The sequence below is a fragment of the Mizuhopecten yessoensis genome, unplaced genomic scaffold (assembly GCF_002113885.1).
Source record: "Mizuhopecten yessoensis strain PY_sf001 unplaced genomic scaffold, ASM211388v2 scaffold11173, whole genome shotgun sequence".
Lineage (NCBI taxonomy): Eukaryota > Metazoa > Mollusca > Bivalvia > Pectinida > Pectinidae > Mizuhopecten > Mizuhopecten yessoensis.
Window position 1 is genome coordinate 257,234 of NW_018408916.1, and position 19,156 is coordinate 276,389.

Below are 19,156 nucleotides of genomic sequence, written 5' to 3' on the forward strand. Positions count from 1 at the left end.
GTGATTTTCCTGTTAATGCACAGTTACAGATTTTTTTATAATTACAGTTTTTTCTTCAGTATAGAACTCTTCCTCTTCTGTAATAAGCAAGCCATATCAAAGTACGAAAAATGTCAAACAAATTGTTGTCTGCATTAGAGATACAGTACCACCACACAACGTTCTGCGACTCTCTACATTTAACCAAATTGAAATTTGTTTGGAATTATATTGCTCTTTTAACCCTTTCACCGCTATGTAACTTGAGTAGACCCTACCATGCATCGATATGGACGAGTCCATTATGGTCTACAGTGGTGAAAGGGTTAATGGCTGTACTGCACAAAATATCATTAAAAAATCAGGTCAAACATCATATTTGGCATAAAAATATTAATTTAATATTTTCTTAAGATACATCAATAAAACAACAGCATAGTTTTCTTCCAAAATCATATATATGACAGGTTTAAAAATAACAAATTCATAAACTTAGTAAGTATGTATGTCTTAGAGAAAATGCCATGCAAATTCTTTTTTTCATATCATTTTAACCTACGTCTACCATTTTATTAAAAGACAGAAATTGTCATTGATATCAAGACAAAAGTTAAATGCTGTCATGTTTCATACACATATTTTTACTAACATTTTGACATTTTGTTCTTCTTTTGGCTATTTTTTTTTTACTTTGTATTGCCAGTAAAACAGGATAATACAGGATAATCTTTCGAACAGATCATTTATACATATATAGTGCATCTATCATCTTTAACAATGACATCGCCAGTGATTGTTCTTTTGTCAAAACGATTAACTACAGTATACAAATAACGAATTTTAGGCAGCGATATATCAAAAATATAAAACAAAAAAATCATATATTTTATCACATAAACATAAGCATAAATTTCAAATAACTATCACATACTTGACACAAAAGAGTGTCATTTTTAATTAGAACATGCAAAATAGTTCTTGCCAGTGGAATATTTACCACCACAAAATACTTAATAGTTAACTCATTCCCCCCCTGAAATTTCATAATGAACTATTCCAACCTTTGAATTGGAGGAGTTTAAATGTGTCTTCAGGGGTGAATGAGTTAATGAAGCCAACCCGAGTAACAGAACTTCGTCGGCCACATTCACCATAGCACATTTGTAATAGAACATGTTCGTCAATGTCGTTTGTAATGTCAATTGTCAAGTGGGGTCGAATCATACTTTTCTCGGCAGCGGATTGACAATCATGCTTTCAATACACTCAAATACAGTATGGGGATCTTGGTCGGCGTTGACATGTTGCGCGTCCACGTAAAAGTCTGAAATTTCCTCAACGTAAGCGTTGTAGGTACCGAGACGTTTGTTGACCTGTTCGGACTCGTCTTTGGGGAGTTTCTGTAGCCTTGCTTTCACATCCTCCGTGCGCGGGGGATTGTACAACATGTGGTAGCGATCTCCAGTGATGGGGTCCGTGGCACGCAGTGTCAGACGCTCCACCACAGAATCATTGGGAACGTTCAAAAAGAACACTCTGAAATTATACAATTGTAACGTGATGAAGAAATTTTATAAAAACGTTGAAAGTGTTTGATTATTCAAATAAGTGCAATAGTAAACATATAACTGTACGTATATACCTGCAGTATCTGAAACCCTGTCAGTTGTGCATGGATAAATACAAATGTACCATGTACTGTAAAGCGTTTTAATATTGATAATGAATGTCACATCTCAGTGACCAAGGTCAGTGTGAATCAATGTAGCTATTGTTTATTCACTAAGATTGACCAAACTTCGTTTCTTTTCGTGTGACCGATTGAAATGTGTCTCACGCCGTGAGGATTTTTTCTCAGGCAGTTTTCGTGAGTCTCACGTCAAAATCGTTCGATATGGCATGTATGAATGTGCTAATGCTTTACCGATCTACATGTTTGTGAATTTTTAACTTTTCATATCTACTGGACAATGAGAACATATGTTTTAGCTAGTCGATAATACTAGTCTTCGTGTTTTGTTTTAGCGCTAGCCGATTATACTAGTCTTCGAGATTTGTTTTAGCGCTAGCCGATTATACTAGTCTTCGTGTTTTGTTTTAGCGCTAGCCGATTATACTAGTCTTCCTGTTTTGTTTTAGTGCTAGCCGATTATACTAGTCTTTGTTTTTTTTTAGCGCTAGCCGATTATACTAGTCTTCATGTTTTGTTTTAGCGCTAGCCAATTATACTAGTCTACGTGTTTTGTTTTAGCGCTAGCCGATTATACTAGTCTTCGTGTTTTGTTTTCGCGCTAGCCGATTATACTAGTCTTCGTGTTTCATTTTAGCGCTAGCCGATTATACTAGTCTTTGTGTTTTGTTTTAGCGCTAGCCGATTATAATAGTCTTCATGTTTTGTTTTAGCGCTAGCAGATTATACTAGTCTTCATGTTTTGTTTTAGTGCTAGCCGATTTTACTAGTCTTCGTGTTTTGTTTTAGCGCTAGGCGATTATACTAGTCTTCCTGTTTTGTTTTAGTGCTATCCGATTATACTAGTCTTCGTGTTTTGTTTTAGTGCTAGCCGATTATACTAGTCTTCGTGTTTGATTTTAGCGCTAGCCGATTATACTAGTCTTTGTGTTTTGTTTTAGCGCTAGCCGATTATACGAGTCTTCGTGTTTTGTTTTAGCGCTAGCCGGTTATACTAGTCTTCCTGTTTTGTTTTAGTGCTAGCCTATTATACTAGTCTTTGTTTTTTTTTAGCGCTAGCCGATTATACTAATCTTCATGTTTTGTTTTAGCGCTAGCCGATTGTACTAGTCTTCATGTTTTGTTTTAGCGCTGGCCAATTATACTAGTCTACGTGTTTTGTTTTAGAGCTAGCCGATTATACTAGTCTTCATGTTTTGTTTTAGTGCTAGCCGATTTTACTAGTCTTCGTGTTTTGTTTTAGCGCTAGCCGGTTATACTAGTCTTCCTGTTTTGTTTTAGTGCTAGCCTATTATACTAGTCTTTGTTTTTTTTTAGCGCTAGCCGATTATACTAGTATTCATGTTTTGTTTTAGCGCTAGCCGATTGTACTAGTCTTCATGTTTTGTTTTAGCGCTAGCCGATTATGCTAGTCTTCCTGTTTTGTTTTAGTGCTAGCCGATTATACTAGTCTTCGTGTTTTTTTTAGCGCTAGCCGATTATACTAGTCTTCGAGTTTTGTTTTAGCACTAGCCGATTGTACTAGTCTTTGTGTTTTGTTTTATTCATATAAATACCTGTATATATATGAATAACTCTATAAAATTCCAAATTTCTTTTAGACAGCTCTCAAAAGGTTTATGTCCCAGTCAAAAGGGAAATGCTATCTTACACACCTGTTAGGGACAAATCCCCCCTTGGTGAGGCCCTCTGCCTGTTCCCGGGTACGAGGATAGCCGTGTAACACCCAGCCTCTGCTCATACAGTCCATCTGGGAGAGACGTTGTCGAAGAATCTGCATTACTGTCACATCAGGCACTGTAGGGGGGAATAAATACACCCATTAATCCTTCAACCTTCACAACAAACTACCCTGCATGACAAATATTCACATTTAATCTTTTCTATTTCTTCCTTAACTTTACAGAACCCTGCTACTATAGGCCAAAGTAATACAGCTATAGGGAAATAAAATATGGGACAAAATATAAAACAGCTATTAAAATCTCTATTACTTCCTTCAGCACATATTCTTAAAGAAGAACACAGCTAAAAGCTCTATTCCTTTGTTCACTACACAAGCCTACCTAGCTCTATGAAATGGTACTGTAATCGGGAAATACATGTTTTAGAAACAACATACGAAAAAAACATTCCTTGTGTAAAAATTAACCAGCAATAGTGTATGGTAATGTAACCTTGTTTGAATGACAAAAATTTGTTGAGGAAATTTGCCTTAAAAAAAATGACAGAAACATAACATTTAATGAACTTGTTCAAGTATTGACAAATTCTAGACTCACCCAACATATCCTTGGATACATAAGGTATTGCTGTCTGTCCTTCCTTTGTTTCATCCGCTATTGCTTGCTTGATCAGGGAGCCACATGACACTACACAAAAAACAATAAGAAGTATTTGCTTAATCATTAATCTGTTAAAGAAAGAAAGAAAAAATGAGTTTACTAGCAGTACAAAGAGAAATGAATACTGCAAGAGTGAAATATACATGCATGCCCGTCCCATGCCAATCTGACATATGGTACTTATAACCTTCTGATGCCTTTTTGTATTTCGATTTATAAAGATATGGAGATTTAAAAAGAAGAAATTAAAATTACATTTGTACAATATCACATGCTTGCTAATTTTCATCGTAATCAAACCATAATTAAGCTAGTCATCCGGCGGAAGCCAAAGTGTGGATTGACGGACAGAATTGGACATAAATAATCTCATCAAATATAATGAATTAATGAACAGTGACAACTACAGCTGGTGATGTTTAGTTCCTGGGTAATAAGATCAGACTTACCGTTGACAAGGTTGTATTTTGTGGCCAGAAGCGACGCTTGGACACCCTTTCCTGATCCTGTGGCACCAAGTAACACCACCCGCGGTGTGTGAGGTGCATTTGTTCGTGCCTGGCCACATAGGTATGTAAACACTGCAAAAGAAGAAAATAAAAATTCAAGATTTTTTCTCTTGTACATCTCTTCGATCCACCTGGCTACCAACCCAAACTGTTGCAATATACCAACAACATCAAGAACTATTATACATGTGAATGGTTTCCATTTAGGGTAATTTGAATAATTGTACACCAATCACAATGTGATGTCAAATTCAAATTATGTGAGAAATTCTTTAATGGTTTAATCTGATTGAAGTCTGTTGTCTGATAGAATTGGAGTTCATAGAAAACTATGCCTTGTTCCCACAAACAATAGCCACCAATTTTGGTTTAACAGATTGTTTAAAATGTATTATGACCTGACAGAAATCTAACAGCAAAGATGAAATATCCTTTATTATTTTTCTTCATTGTTATGGACAGAACTGTGTTGCATATCATGTTAAAATGTTAGAATTGACCCCACCAACATGAACTGATTATAGTTACTGAACAAAATACATGAGCAAATAGATAACTTAAGTCACATCCTTGAGAAGGCCATATGAAACAGATACAATTCAGTCATTGTGAATGTCAATAAGATGTATTAAAATATCTTAGTTCTCTTAAAATATCAGTCCAAATTCATTGATTTTTTAAATTTTAATAGTAACATGGACTGTTACACAAATTCTCCCAAACAGTTCCAATAGTTGCAAATGATGCATCAGAAAGAGTTGTCAGTGCCTTATACACTTGCATACTAAGTTTAAGCAAATTCAAGACATAATGAGGGACCGTTGACATCACCTTGGCGTACACCCATAAATGTGTCAATCAAAAGGCCATGGCGGCTATATTTGATGACTGATTGGAAAATAAAATGTGTTAAGCTCATCTTCACATGCAAACATCTGCTCAGATTTAAATAACAATACTGTGTAATAATAATAATAAGAAGAAGATACGCAGCAGAAACAATAAATCCCCAACAATGTCTGGGGGACTTAAATTACATTATATCATCATGTTTAGAATGTCAGGAAAACAAGGTTGTAGTAGCACACATGGAAACTCTGCTAAGTTTTTTGCAAATACCAGAATTTTTTTTTATATGTGTGACACTGAAAAGTCAAAATCATTCAAAAAAGTCTTGTGTCATCATCCTGGGGCTTAAATGAAAAACCTTTATATGGTAATGCCAATAACTTAAGTCTTATATCTTATTGCAAGGAGTAAAGAAACAAGAACAAACCTTGAAGGAAGACATCAGCCTGGGGCTGATCAGCGTTGACAGATTTGAGTCCCTTGGTGAAACAAGTGAGGATACCATCAATATGACGGTGGTATTCTATGAGTTTTTCTACCATGTCATCCTCCCCGTACCCCTCAGCTTCCTCCAGGCGGCTCTGTACCTCCGTAGAGGATGGCCAGTCAAAAGTGGTGTGGTATATGTCTGTAAATTTAATGTTAATCAATTAAAAGTGTATTCAAAAGCATAAATAAAATGTGTTAAACTACGCCAATACAAGCAGAGAACAAGATACATGACAATGACAAAAATAAGTAACTAAAAGTAATATAAAATTTTCAGCAGGGGATTAAAAATCGTTTTTTTTTTTTTTTTAAATTCATCCTTGTGTGAATAAAATTAATGTATATCTCATATACCTAAATACCATCTTGCATGATTTTATACTTAATATGAGATTCAGGAAAATTTATAAGAATCTTTCATACTATATGATAGTCCTTTTAACCCTAACATGCTACTTACTGGTCTACACACTATAGTCCCATGGGCTATTTTTTTCCCACACATTTGATCCTTAATACGTATCGTATGTTAAAAAGCTGGGTCAATGTCATTCATTCAAACAGACTTAATACTCCTTTACCCCAGCATGTCACAGGCAAATACCATGATTCTAGGCCTCTAAAAGTTTTACTATTCCGAAGTTGTTTAAAGGCTAGCGCTTTCAACACATTTGACCTACCTATATATGACCTTGACAGTATCAGGGTTGTTCTTAAAAATATAATTAATAGACCTTCACTCTAGCAAGGAAAAGGCCAAACATCAGAATAATAGCATTTAAAGATTTTACCTATAGTACCTGCAGTAACCTTGAAGTTATGTCAAGGTAATTTATGTGAATAAACTTAGTTTCATTCAATGAATTTTGCTATAAGCTAAATATCATGATCCTAGGCCTCTTGGTTATTCAGAAGAAGTTTTTATAAATTTTATCACGTTATACTTGTGACTTTGAAAGTGAATCAAGATAATTAATTCAAAAAAAAAGATGACACCGCGCAGAAAGACACTGCATCACAACATACACTGTCAGCTCAATTGCCCTGAGACCAGGAGAGCTTAAAACTAGAGAACACAATGGTAATTATAATAACAGAGCACTTTTTGTTTTCAACCACAAAATCTACTGCATTAAATCCTGATCCATTTTACGAAATGTTCCTTCATATTCTTCTTGAAAAGAAAAACATTTTTCCACATTTTCTCACAGATGATCATTTATCATCTGACCATAAGGAGCCATAACTCCACATATCCAAACCAACCTCCGGTTTTTGGATCCACACGCTTCCCATGAGCTCTTTCTATCAGCACTGTGTCTGGAGCATCTAACAGCACTGTAACGGAACAAAAGGGGAACAATGAGTTAAACAAGTTTTTTTCTGGCAATTGTGCTATTGATTAACAACACAACATGATTTCAATTTTTTACTGTGAATAACAGTTTAGATTTAATATATAAACCATATTTCCTTCAAGTTGATTAAAGGTGTATTTCAAATGGGAGATTTAACTGAGTATTTAGAAAATAAACATTTGAAGCTAGTAATTAAGCTCACCGACGGAGAACAATTCATGTTACTAAACTGAATCAAATACATTGTTTTATTAACCCTTTCACCCCCCATGTAACTTTAGTAGACTCTGCCATGCATTGATATGGATGAGTCCATTGTGGTCTACAGCGATGAAAGGGTTAACAGAGAAAAAAAAACCATGGAATTAACTTTAATGAGAATTCAACTGTAGTTTTTCATTCAGTAACCTCCCCTTAATTTCATTTTGGATAAACTCCCATTGAGTAGGGTGCTCAGTTCTGTTTTATTTAATCTTTATTATATTTTCATGAAAGTCCCATGGGCGCAAAGTTATGTTGTTTTTTTTTAGAAATGATTTGTCAAAGCTATAATCACACTGACTGGAAAAACTATTTCCAATTGATATAGTTAAATACAGGTTCTAACAGTGGTATGAGGATCCTTAAAGACACTTACCACAATGTTTCGGATGGATGCCTATAGACTGTATGGCCAAGGCCTGTTCTCTGGTCTGGGGAAATCCCTCCATCACCCAACCCTTCCTTACACAGTCTGGAAGTTTGATCCTCTCTTCGATCACTTTCACCCAAACATCAATTGGGATGGGCTGTAAATAGAAAAATTATGGCACGTTTCATTTAAAATTCCACAAAGAAAATGAAACCACTTGGAATATTCCGAGTTATCTTCTCTAGCAGGTATTGATTGTTACGTCATTTGTTTGTGAGAGTAACGTCATCAATTTTTGAGAAAACGACGTAATTTTCTCACACGAACCAATGACGTAACTATCAATACCTGCTCACAAGAGAAGATAACTCTGCAATATGCAAAGACGGAATATACGGCCTAAATGAAACATGTAGATAACGTTCTGTAATACTAGTGACACACTTCTGAGAATAATGTTATCCCAATATATCATTTTATTATATTTATGGAATTTAGATATAGAATTCTATTAATCTGATAAAAGATATATCTTTTAAATCACTCAGTAAGAGAAATATCTACTTATGATTGACCTAGAACGTTCACACTGCCTCCACAGTTATCATCCAATTTGTACATATATGTTACATGTACGTGAAATATTCACCATATCAAAAAATATCAACATTTCCTGCATTAATTTTTATTTTTAGATTGACTAATATACTTTATATTTAATTTTATGAAAACAATAAATAAAATTTATCAATATATGGTAGACACTGATTGATATAATTTCATGAAAGTATAGTGTTGATACCAGAGTTAGTGAACAGCTGTAGTACTAAGGTATAATTAAGCCGTTTCATGTTTACTGGGAAAATCACACAATATTAGCCAGTGTGCATAGAGAAAAATTATATATAAGACCTATCTGTGACCTTTGATCAAAATGAATGTACACTAATAAGTTATAACATACTTGTTTCTTTTTCTGTAGATCCAACATCTGCATCTTAAGATCAGTTTCAGCCTCCATGATGAGGTTTTCTGTTGTGAGGTGGGCTGTTCTCAATTTGGTAGCACACATCTTGGAAATAGTCTTCTTCCCAGAGGCAGGTGGCCCAATGATAATCACTTGTGGAACTTGAATTGCAAGAGAACAACAGATTTTACTCAAAGAATTCAAACACATGCCAACAATATGCTGTTACAATTCGATTAACCTGATGCCTGGGGCTAGCAGAGTTTTAATGTCAGGGCTATACTATAGTGAATATTTTTTTCTTACGAAAATATACTAGTTTTGGCTGTTAGAATTTTGCAAAAATCCGCCTGCGGGCTATAAGTACTCAAAATTTGAAATTGTACACCCCTTCAAAAGTGCTACATGTACATGATAGAAGGCCTATAGATCTACCCTCATTTTATATCTTTTACAGAATCCATGAATTAGAAGCCATTGTCATTTATTATACTTAATCATAATTACATTTTGCATTGTTTCCAATAAAGCATGATAATCAGGATTACTAAAATGAAATAAAATAATTAAAAATCAATTACATTGTGCATATATCTTATACATCTACTTTAAAGCACTTGTCGAGGAAAACAACCAATGTTGAATACCATTGGTTACAGAACTATCTATTGTAAAATCACGTGAACAAGATTAGATGGGATACAAATGATTTCTTACCATCATGGGTATCTCGCTTCAACAAGTCAATGAGAAATGCCACTGGATCAGCAGGTTTGCCGACAATCAGCTGCTCCATCAGTTTCTGCTCAAATTAAATAATATAGTTATATAGTAATAATGTCCTCCTGATATTTAGCTGTTTCCTAGCTACCAACTCAACTAGGGAACATTTCTCTTTATCTCATTCGGTAACTATTAATCCCAAGGTCCAAAGTTTGATTCCTAGCAGAGGCATTTGTGAAACTAATGAACTCTTTAGGCAATTAAAATATTTAAAAAAGCTTTAAGCTGTCAGTTACAGTTGGTATTAAAGTATATAGCATTTTTTTTTCATATTGAAAAGGGATGTAAAAATAATAAAAGCATATGAGAGAGAAAATGTTACATGTGTAATAAGAAAGAGAGCAGTATGCTTCAGTCAGGTATCGAACCCCTGACCCGTAGCTTTCCAGTTGGACGCTCTACCACCAAACTAAAGAAAAAATCCCTCTAGCACTAAGCTAGAAGGCAACACTGATTCTATTTATAATTGAAATCTGCCATACTACTCTTCCCTTTTTAAATGTGTTTGCCCTCGAACACCACAACAACCCAGGTTCTAACTCCCTGTCATCACAGGGATGGCTAGTCGGACACCACTCATAACAGGAAAGAGAGTATAGTGCTTCAGATGGGGATTGAACCACTGACCCTGAGCTTCCAAGTTGGACACTCTACCACTGAGCTAAAGGGAATTTTTCCTTAGCTCAGTAGTAGAGCACCTGACTACGAAGTCTGAGATTGCGGTTTCGATTCAAGTTGGAAGCAAACAGACTGCTCTCTTTCCTGTTACACATGCATAATAGAGATTCCTAGCCTCTGAACTTTAATGAATGCTGTTTTCTGACAAGCCTTAACAAAGGTTTTAATTTCAACATTAAACTTATATTACCTGTCTATCGTGATTTAACACCTGAAAGTATGTTAATTATTTAATTCGTATAATCAATCCATTCATTCTGGATAAACAAAAAGGCCATGGGTCATCAGACATATAATGTATAGGTCCTGTGTACAGTATACAGTATTGAAAACTGTAGATACGGACAATAGTCATGCACTTGAGTACTTCTTCCTGTGAAAGAGTTGGGTTTGTATGACACCAGCTAGGATATGATCGATGTAGGGCATCTTCAATCCCGAGAAAATAAATATCAGACTTGGTCGACACTGTGTACAAATATATGTATGTATAAATATATTCTGCTTTCATATTTTATAACATTTCTTCGTCCGTAAGGATCATTTTTCTTCTTTTATGATATATATTTATATATTCATATGCGAGCATACATTTTTCGTGAAAAGTGTATATGGATATTTTTGCCGGTAGCTGGCAATAAAGCATGGAAATAATATTACGAAGATCTATGCAAACATACAGCCGTTTCATTTTACCTTGTACATTTCGAAAATTCCATGTTTTTCAGCATATGTGCTGAATTCTGGAGGAATCAACAATGGTCTCTTCGTTTGATCCATGTCTGTTTTTTCAAGTTACAGTTAATAACACACTACAAACGACAATGTGCTTTACGTTTTGACCAACGTTGATGTTGTTGGCGTCAATGGTTGCTATGTTTTGGCAGGAGGAGCGAATGCTTGTAACGAAGTATTTGATTGGTTCATTTAAAAAATCAATCGTCTATACTAATGATGAAGGCGGACAAGACAAAATCCGGAAATCATTCATATGGTGTTTCATACAACTTCAAAATATATTTGGTTAATAATAATATTTATTCAGGTAAAATAGGCATGTTATTACAAGATATCACAATTTAACATAAAATATATAATTAAAATCACATTCAGTTTGTAGATAAAAACGAGTATTTTGTATAAAGACTGAGAATTATAACAGATCTGACCTAATAAAAGGTTTTTTAATTCAATCATTGACATATATAATAGTATAAAAATCTAGAAAAAAAAGAAAAAAAAAGTCTGATACACTGTAAAAAAAGCAGATATTACTATAAAATGAGACAGACTATTTTAGTAAATGAAGGTATTCATAAATAAATAGATAGCATAATAGGAGTGGTGGTGATTGCCATTTACCTAGGATTACCCATAAAAGCCTTATTTCCAATGGGGTCCTTTAAAAATGGAAGAAAAGTAATAAAAAATGAAGAAAATCAATCCGGTAACGGTTCAGATAGCACAGAATAGGATATGTGTGTATCATATTGGATAATTAATCAGTAAAACTGTATTTCCTATATAGAAAACAATACATAATAATTATCAACTAGCGGCAGACAGCTTCTTATAGTAGCAAACTATAGAATATTTTTACATAGTTATTTTCAAAGATATCAAAATAAAACAAATATACTGACAGATCTTTGCATTACAGTTTCTAGAATGGCATGACAACTTGAAATTTGAAATCATTGTGCAATGCCGCAAGACAAGCTTTCCACGGGTTGGGATCCCCCTACCAGCGAGGTCTGCTCGACCTGCGCCATTGCATAGGTCTATATATGTATTTTGTGACAGAAGAATGAAAATGTAATACATGTGTGCTCAATAGTAGACAAAGAGATCATTCACTTCATTTTTTTCTTGAAGCATAAGGTGTTTTTTAGAATAGGTTTTGAATTTAAGTTTGTTTTTGATATGATCCGGTAAAGAGTTCCAATCTTTAGCAGCCGAAAAGAAAAAAGTAGATGTTTCTGTACCCTTGACGTTTTTAATAGCGAAATTTGAATTTCCGGATCTAGTACCATATGTGTTATTGTTTTTGGTGAAAAATTCATGCATATACTGAGGGCATTTCTCATTAAAGATGTTAAATGCATGATTTTAACGAAGTTGGCGAACTCTTCCCTCTACATTAAGCATACTATTTTTTTTGTAGTTCAGTACATGTAGTTCTTGTCCTGTTGTTTAAGTTAATGCAATTCAAAAAGTATTTGAAATAATATTTATAATGGTCCGAAAGTGAGAACGTTTCATACTGAGCTAGGTCCGGGCACATGCGTCGCGTCGATTTACCACAACACTACTAAATTCCACAAAGACATGAACATTTGTTAGGCTACCTACGATTTCCAGAGTAATTTTACACTGCGTTTTCTGGGTTTATACCGATATTCAAAAAAGATGTCATATATATATACGAGCAATGAGGCTGTCATGTTTACTGAAAATTAACCTAAGCTCATAAAACGCTTGAAATCCCGTATAGGATCAGATTATAGCTGTAACAAATTATCAGGTCCCTGTGCCCAATGCAACATTGTCGATTTACCCCATTACCCAACAGTCCCGACTAATAGATATTCACATGTAGATTTATCGTTTGATACAGGATTACAGTCCAATTAAGGGGATATACATGTAGTATGGTGTTATGTGTGTTGTGATGCGCTAGTATGCTATGGGACGAAATGCTAGTATGCATATCAATCGTGCAAATTTCAAAATAGTCAAATAGACTTAATATATGATACCCACACACAAATATATGACACAAAGTTAACGAATTATAATAACGTTTGCTAATGGTCCAACATGATGTAATATAAGCGTATGTATGCCTTGCCCTGATGAGTCAATGCAAAACATCCTTTATATTGTTGTATTATAGAGGGAGTGTTTTCAAATTTGTATTCTGTATCCAGAGTTGTTCCTGTTCGGTATCATCAGCAAGCCAATTAAGGTAAGCACATGTTTAATTTATCTTAAGGGTGTGTCTTCGCAGTCATACGCTCAATCAAAGTTGCTTATATTGTGTTACATGATAGCTTGTGAACATTTAGTATTATTTTACAATGACTCTAATTTCTGTGTAAATACCATTTGACCATGAGATGACCTCTTGAATATTTCAATTAAGGAAGTAGAATTTATTTCCAAAGTGACCCGTTCGTGTGTATATTATAAATATAAATACACGTATACATGTATGGTGGAGACCGAACAACCAGCATCGGGTGAGTCGCATCAGACAACAGAGCAGACAAGTTCTAACGATACCCCTACATCAAACGGTTCACAGTCATTTGTCAAACGCCCATCTGCTTCACATTTTGACCATTTTCAGTGTTTCAAGAGGAAAGGTCTTCATTTCATCCATCTAAATGCCCGATCATTACTCAACAAGTTGGACGAACTTCAAATTATTGCGAATATTTTCAGGGCAGCGGTTATCTCTATTTCTGAAACTTGGTTGGACAGTTCAGTTACCGATTCGGAAATAAATCTATATGGCTATAACATAGTTAGAAAAGACAGAAACAGATTAGGCGGAAGAGTATGTTCTTATATTACAGACGATCTAGCCTTTATTCCAGTTGACGATGTTTACCAAGAAGACGACGAGGTGGTTTTGGTGGAACTATATCTCCCAAAAACCAGACCGATACTTGTAGGATCGTACTATAGACCGCCCAAACAATCTAACTTTACTGAGAAATTTGAACTAATCCTTTTAAAAATCAGATCTGATCGTGAAGTCATACTACTTTGGGACTTTAACATATGTAGCCTCAATAAAAATAATCCTTTATTAAAAGCCTTTATGGGTGTGCTGAAACTTCCCAATATGAAACAACTTATAAATGAAGCCACTAGCATTACAAACACTACCAAATCATTGATTGATAATATTTTGTGCAATAATATAGAGAAAAAAAATGTTAATCCGGCGTATTATCGATAGGTCTCGGCGACCACTTTTTAATATTCTGTACCAGAAAATCATATTCGTTCCACCAAAAACTTTACAAAAGAATCCTCTGAGAAACTTCTTTTGGAGGCTCCATGGGAAAAATGTATGTTTGCTGATCATTTAAATGAATGCTGGAAATCGTTTCATGATATTTTTATGAAAGCATTGGCTTTTACTGCTCCTTTGAAGAAAATAAGACTTAAGTAAAAGACAGAACCGTGGATGACGGCAGAAATTTTTGAAGAGATAAGAACTAAGGATAAATTTTTGAACACATTTAGAAAATTTGGCCAAACCTCACTGAGACTATGAACATCACTGCGAACATAGAAATCATGTACAGAGAATGGTTAGAAAAGCTAAAAATCAATATTTTGACGACAAGATTGAGGAAAACAAAAATGATTCAAAACACTTCTGGAAACATTTCAAAATTTTGGGATATGAAACAAAAAGAAAAACGAATATGAATGTTGTTTTGAACATTGATGGTGAAAATTGTCATGAAAACTTAACCATTGCCAATCATTTTAAAGACATTTTTACAACCATTGCTTCCAAACTTGTTGAAGGCCTTCCTCCATGTAAAGGTTTATTCAAAACCTCACAAACTTTGATAAAGTCTTTCTACACTAGGAGAAATCCAAAACAAAACAAAGTTCACCTCAAACATGTTTCTGAAAGATTTGTATTTAAGGAACTTTGTAATATCAATATCACTAAAAGTAATGGCTCGGTTTCTGAAATATGCTGCATCAGTAATCAAGGTGCCTGTAAAAATTTTGATAAATAAGTCCATATCTGAAAATGTTGTACCAGATGATCTCAAGATTGCGAAGGTAAAACCTCTATTCAAGAAAAATATAAATTGAAGGCTGAAAATTACAGACCTGTTAGTATTTTGAGTATTGTTTCAAAAATTCTAGAAAAAGCATTTTATAAACAACTTGAACAATTTCTGATTGATAACAACATTTTGTATGAGTTCCAATCTGGTATGAGAAAATCCTATTCCACTGACTCCTGTTTAATTCACCTGGTTGATCACATAAAGTCCCAGACGTCTAAAGGTCTCTTCACTGGAATGGTACTACTAGACTTACAGAAGGCCTTTGATACAGTTGACCATGGGATTGTGTGTGATAAACTTGGGGTAATTGGCATTGAGTCGGTTGAGTGGTTCACATCATACCTTACCAACAGGAAACAATTAGTTAATATCAATAATGTGAACTCGGATATTTGTAATATAACATGCGGGGTACCCCAAGGGAGTTTATTGGGACCCCATCTTTTTCTCATTTATGTAAATGACATGCGGATCAGTATTGACCCAGGATGCAAACTATTTCTGTACGCAGATGACAGTGCAATTATCTTCTCGCACAAAGACCCACAAATTATTTTAAAATTTCTATCTAAAAACTTAGAGTCATGTCACGATTGGCTAACTGATAATAAACTATCCTTACATCTTGGAAAAACAGAGAGTATTTTGTTTGACCCCAAAAGGAAACTTTCCAAATTACCTGAAGGCACATTTTCTGTTTCATGTTACAGTAATATAACTATGCCTTAGGTGTGTGTTAAATATCTTGGTATTATATTGGACAACTTTTTATCTGGAGAACAAATTGTCCAAAGTATTATAAAAAAAAAAGTGAACCAGAGATTGCGGTTTCTATATAGACACAGCGACTGTCTCAATATTAGATCTAGAAAAACCCTGGTATCGGCACTGGTCCAATGTCATTTTAACTATGCTTCTATATGCTGGTTCGAAAGCTTATCCAAAAAACTTCGACAAAAGCTTCAAATTACCCAGAATAAAGTGGTCAGATTTATTCTGAAACTTAATAACAGATCAAGAGTCACCCACCGGGAATTGGAACAAGCTAATATGTTGGATGTTGGGGGCAGGGTGAAACAGCTCCGTTTTAACCATGTCTTTAATATTCAACATAACAAATGTCCATCCTATATGAAAGAATATTTTATTAGAACAGAGAAAAAACACTTTACCAGGAACAGTGATCTGAATTTCAACATTCCTTATATAAAAGGTGTGGAATCGTCATCATTTTTCTATAATGCTATCAAAGATTGGAATACCTTGCCACATTCAATAAAATCTGTAGATCACAAGATGAAATTCAAAAGCGAGATAAAAAAAAAAGTACTTACAAGATTTGGCAAAAACTGATTTTGAGCAGGAATTCATCTTCTTAAGGTAATTTTTATTCTATCCTAGTGGGCGACTCTAAACTCCTTCTAATAAATATATGTATTACCAAAATTTTAACTAAAGTACTACTTTGCAATGTTTTAATTTCCAATCTTATTCAAATGAGGCTGTAATTTGTTCCAGTTATCCTATTTTTGGTGACTAAATGTACTTTTTATAAATGTTACGGAAGATTTTATTACCATCATTCTCAGTCTTTATTTTATTGATTAGTCATTTTTATATATTAATTATACCCCAAATTGTTATAATTTGATAGACAAATAATAGGTTGGTAGGGATTGGCCCAATCACCTGTTGTCTGTTCTACACACAGGTAACACAGGTTAAATGTATATGGCCTAACACCATCTTATATTGTTACAAAATATCTGCAAGAATGACATCATCTTGCATTATGATATGTACAGTAATACATATAATTGTTATTTAAATATTACAAGAGGAAATAACATCCTGCACAGCCCCACATATATATATATTATTAGAAGACAATCTTATTTTCTAATGATACGTAAAACACAACTCCATCCTATACTGTCAAATAATATAACATCTTATTTTGATGAAATATTATATCATCATCATATTTGACCAATTAGTACAACTTATTCCATTCATATATATATTATTACGAGAAATTATACCATCTTATATTATCAAATTATTTGGACCTTTTGTTGTCTAAGTAATTAAGATCTTTACTAGAGGACCCAATTGTAAATAAGCTGCCACCCAGCTTTCATGGGATATCTTAGGTTAAAGCTTAGTTATCATGTAGATACATTGTATTGATAGTGCTCCAAAATTTGTGATATTAACATTGATGTGATAATCTAAATACTGTGATAAATCTGTGATTATTATGCAATTGAAATCTGTGATCATATGTGATATTTGTACCTGTATCATGCTTTTACCGAATAAATATTATTATTATGTATATTAAAATTGATGATGACAAAGATAAGGATTATCACTGGTTTCAACTATTTCATGCATTAATACGTGAAGTTCATACAATCTGCATACAAATAAAATAGTGTCAAAAAGAAACAAATTTAAGCAAATTACTTAACTCATTCACCCCTAAGTTTCATATTGAACTATTCCAACCTTTGAATTGGAAGAGTTTAGATGTGTCTTCAGGGGTGAATGGTTTAATTATAGAACGAGTGGTGCCCACTTTATTGCATTAATTAAGTGAACTATAAAGGTTAAGCTTGAATTTGTTATGTAGAAATAAATATATCATCATTGAATGGTGTTTCTTTTTTAAGGTCAACTATCACTGCAAGAGAGGAGGGGGAAGATAGGGGGGTAATCGAAAAAGGGTCGAAATATGGTTATTTGTTTAGGTAGTTAAAGAAAATCTCGAGCTAAGATTTTCAAAATATATACAATTTTGTATTTATATAATACTAAGATGTAATTATCACCTGGTGATGATTTACTTTTCTGCCACAGGAATCTGGCATATTTACTTAATATATTTGTACCCCACCATAACCAAAAATGACACACTTGGTTATTAACACGGGAAACAATTTAAAATACGGACATTTACTGAAATCCAATTTTTTTTTTTCGGAAACTATTTGCTAAAAAAGTATGTACAATCACCAACAATCAAGTAAAGATTTTTTTATTTATTTTTTCATGATAATCGAAATATCAAATGTACATTACCCTCGGTGTTTTGGTATTAATCAAAATGTCTTTCTTGATATCTTCTTGTAATATTATACATGTAAGATACCTCAAGCAAGGTATCGGAAGTATATTGCTTACCATGATACATTTTGAAAGTAACTGACGGCACGTTCTTAACAAATCCACAGTGAATTATTTGGGGGAAATACAAAGATTCCCATATCGGGATGACAACCGAGCTCAAAACCGATAAAGAAGACAAAAGCAGGAACTCATGAGACTCTTTACAAAATAAAAAACATCATTATGAACTCAATATGACCAGGAAAATGGACCTAGTGCTCCGGAACGGTAGCTGTTTTCGGACCAGATATGGCACCCGTCTTGATGTATCCTTCCGTATCAAAGAATCATGTAATATTATCATAAAGACCTTTACACAAACCTGTTTTACAATATGGAGTACGCAGACCTTCCTAAATATATGTTACAGTGTGTGTCAAGCGTTCCAAGCTCCAATCATATTACATCATATGGAGTACGCGGACCTTCCACACACACATGTTTACTTAAGTAATTTATTTTTTCAACATTTATGAAGTCATAATATCATTGTGAATCATGGTAAATATGCCCAGAAACACGATCAATGTTGTCATAACCTCATAAATATTGAAAAAGAAATGCATTAATTATATTTACATTTTGAAATGCTATTAAGTTATGGACAGCAAAAACAACAAAAACAATTAAATACATCCATATGCATGACAAGAAAACAATCAAAATGTAGATCCATTTTCGTTTAATAATTATAGAAATTCCAATTTTACTATGCTATTCTTAATTATCTTGTTAATCGTCTATCTAATAACAATAATGAGTTTTGATAACAGAAATATAAGTAGATCAAAATGTCTAAAGCCAACCGGAACACGTACAATTTCGACAACAGATGGGTGATACAGGAACGACAACCCTTGGTAGATACTCATAGTTAT

General features: G+C 33.9%; 1 protein-coding gene across 1 annotated transcript; it reads right to left on the reverse strand.

Moving 5' to 3' along the window:
- Positions 1–360: 360 nt before the first annotated feature.
- LOC110467467 (adenylate kinase 8-like) lies at positions 361–11,163 on the reverse strand. Its single transcript, XM_021524655.1, has 10 exons — positions 10,975–11,163; positions 9,535–9,619; positions 8,815–8,978; positions 7,857–8,007; positions 7,128–7,199; positions 5,800–6,000; positions 4,464–4,595; positions 3,952–4,041; positions 3,325–3,466; positions 361–1,515 (listed from the first exon to the last, which is right to left on the reverse strand). Exons 1-10 carry the CDS (start codon positions 11,056–11,058, stop codon positions 1,200–1,202), a joined length of 1,437 nt encoding a protein of 478 aa, XP_021380330.1. The 5' UTR covers positions 11,059–11,163; the 3' UTR covers positions 361–1,199.
- Between the last annotated feature and the right edge of the window lie 7,993 nt (positions 11,164–19,156).

Coding starts and splice junctions, on each gene's coding strand:
- LOC110467467 (XM_021524655.1), bottom strand. CDS start 11,058: ATGGATCAAACGAAGAGACCATTGTTGATTCCTCCAGAATTCAGCACA. Junction 6,001..7,127: donor TGTGGATCCAAAAACCGGAG/GTTGGTTTGGAT, acceptor TTAAATTTACAG/ACATATACCACACCACTTTT. Junction 4,596..5,799: donor GGCTGATGTCTTCCTTCAAG/GTTTGTTCTTGT, acceptor CTTCTTTTGCAG/TGTTTACATACCTATGTGGC.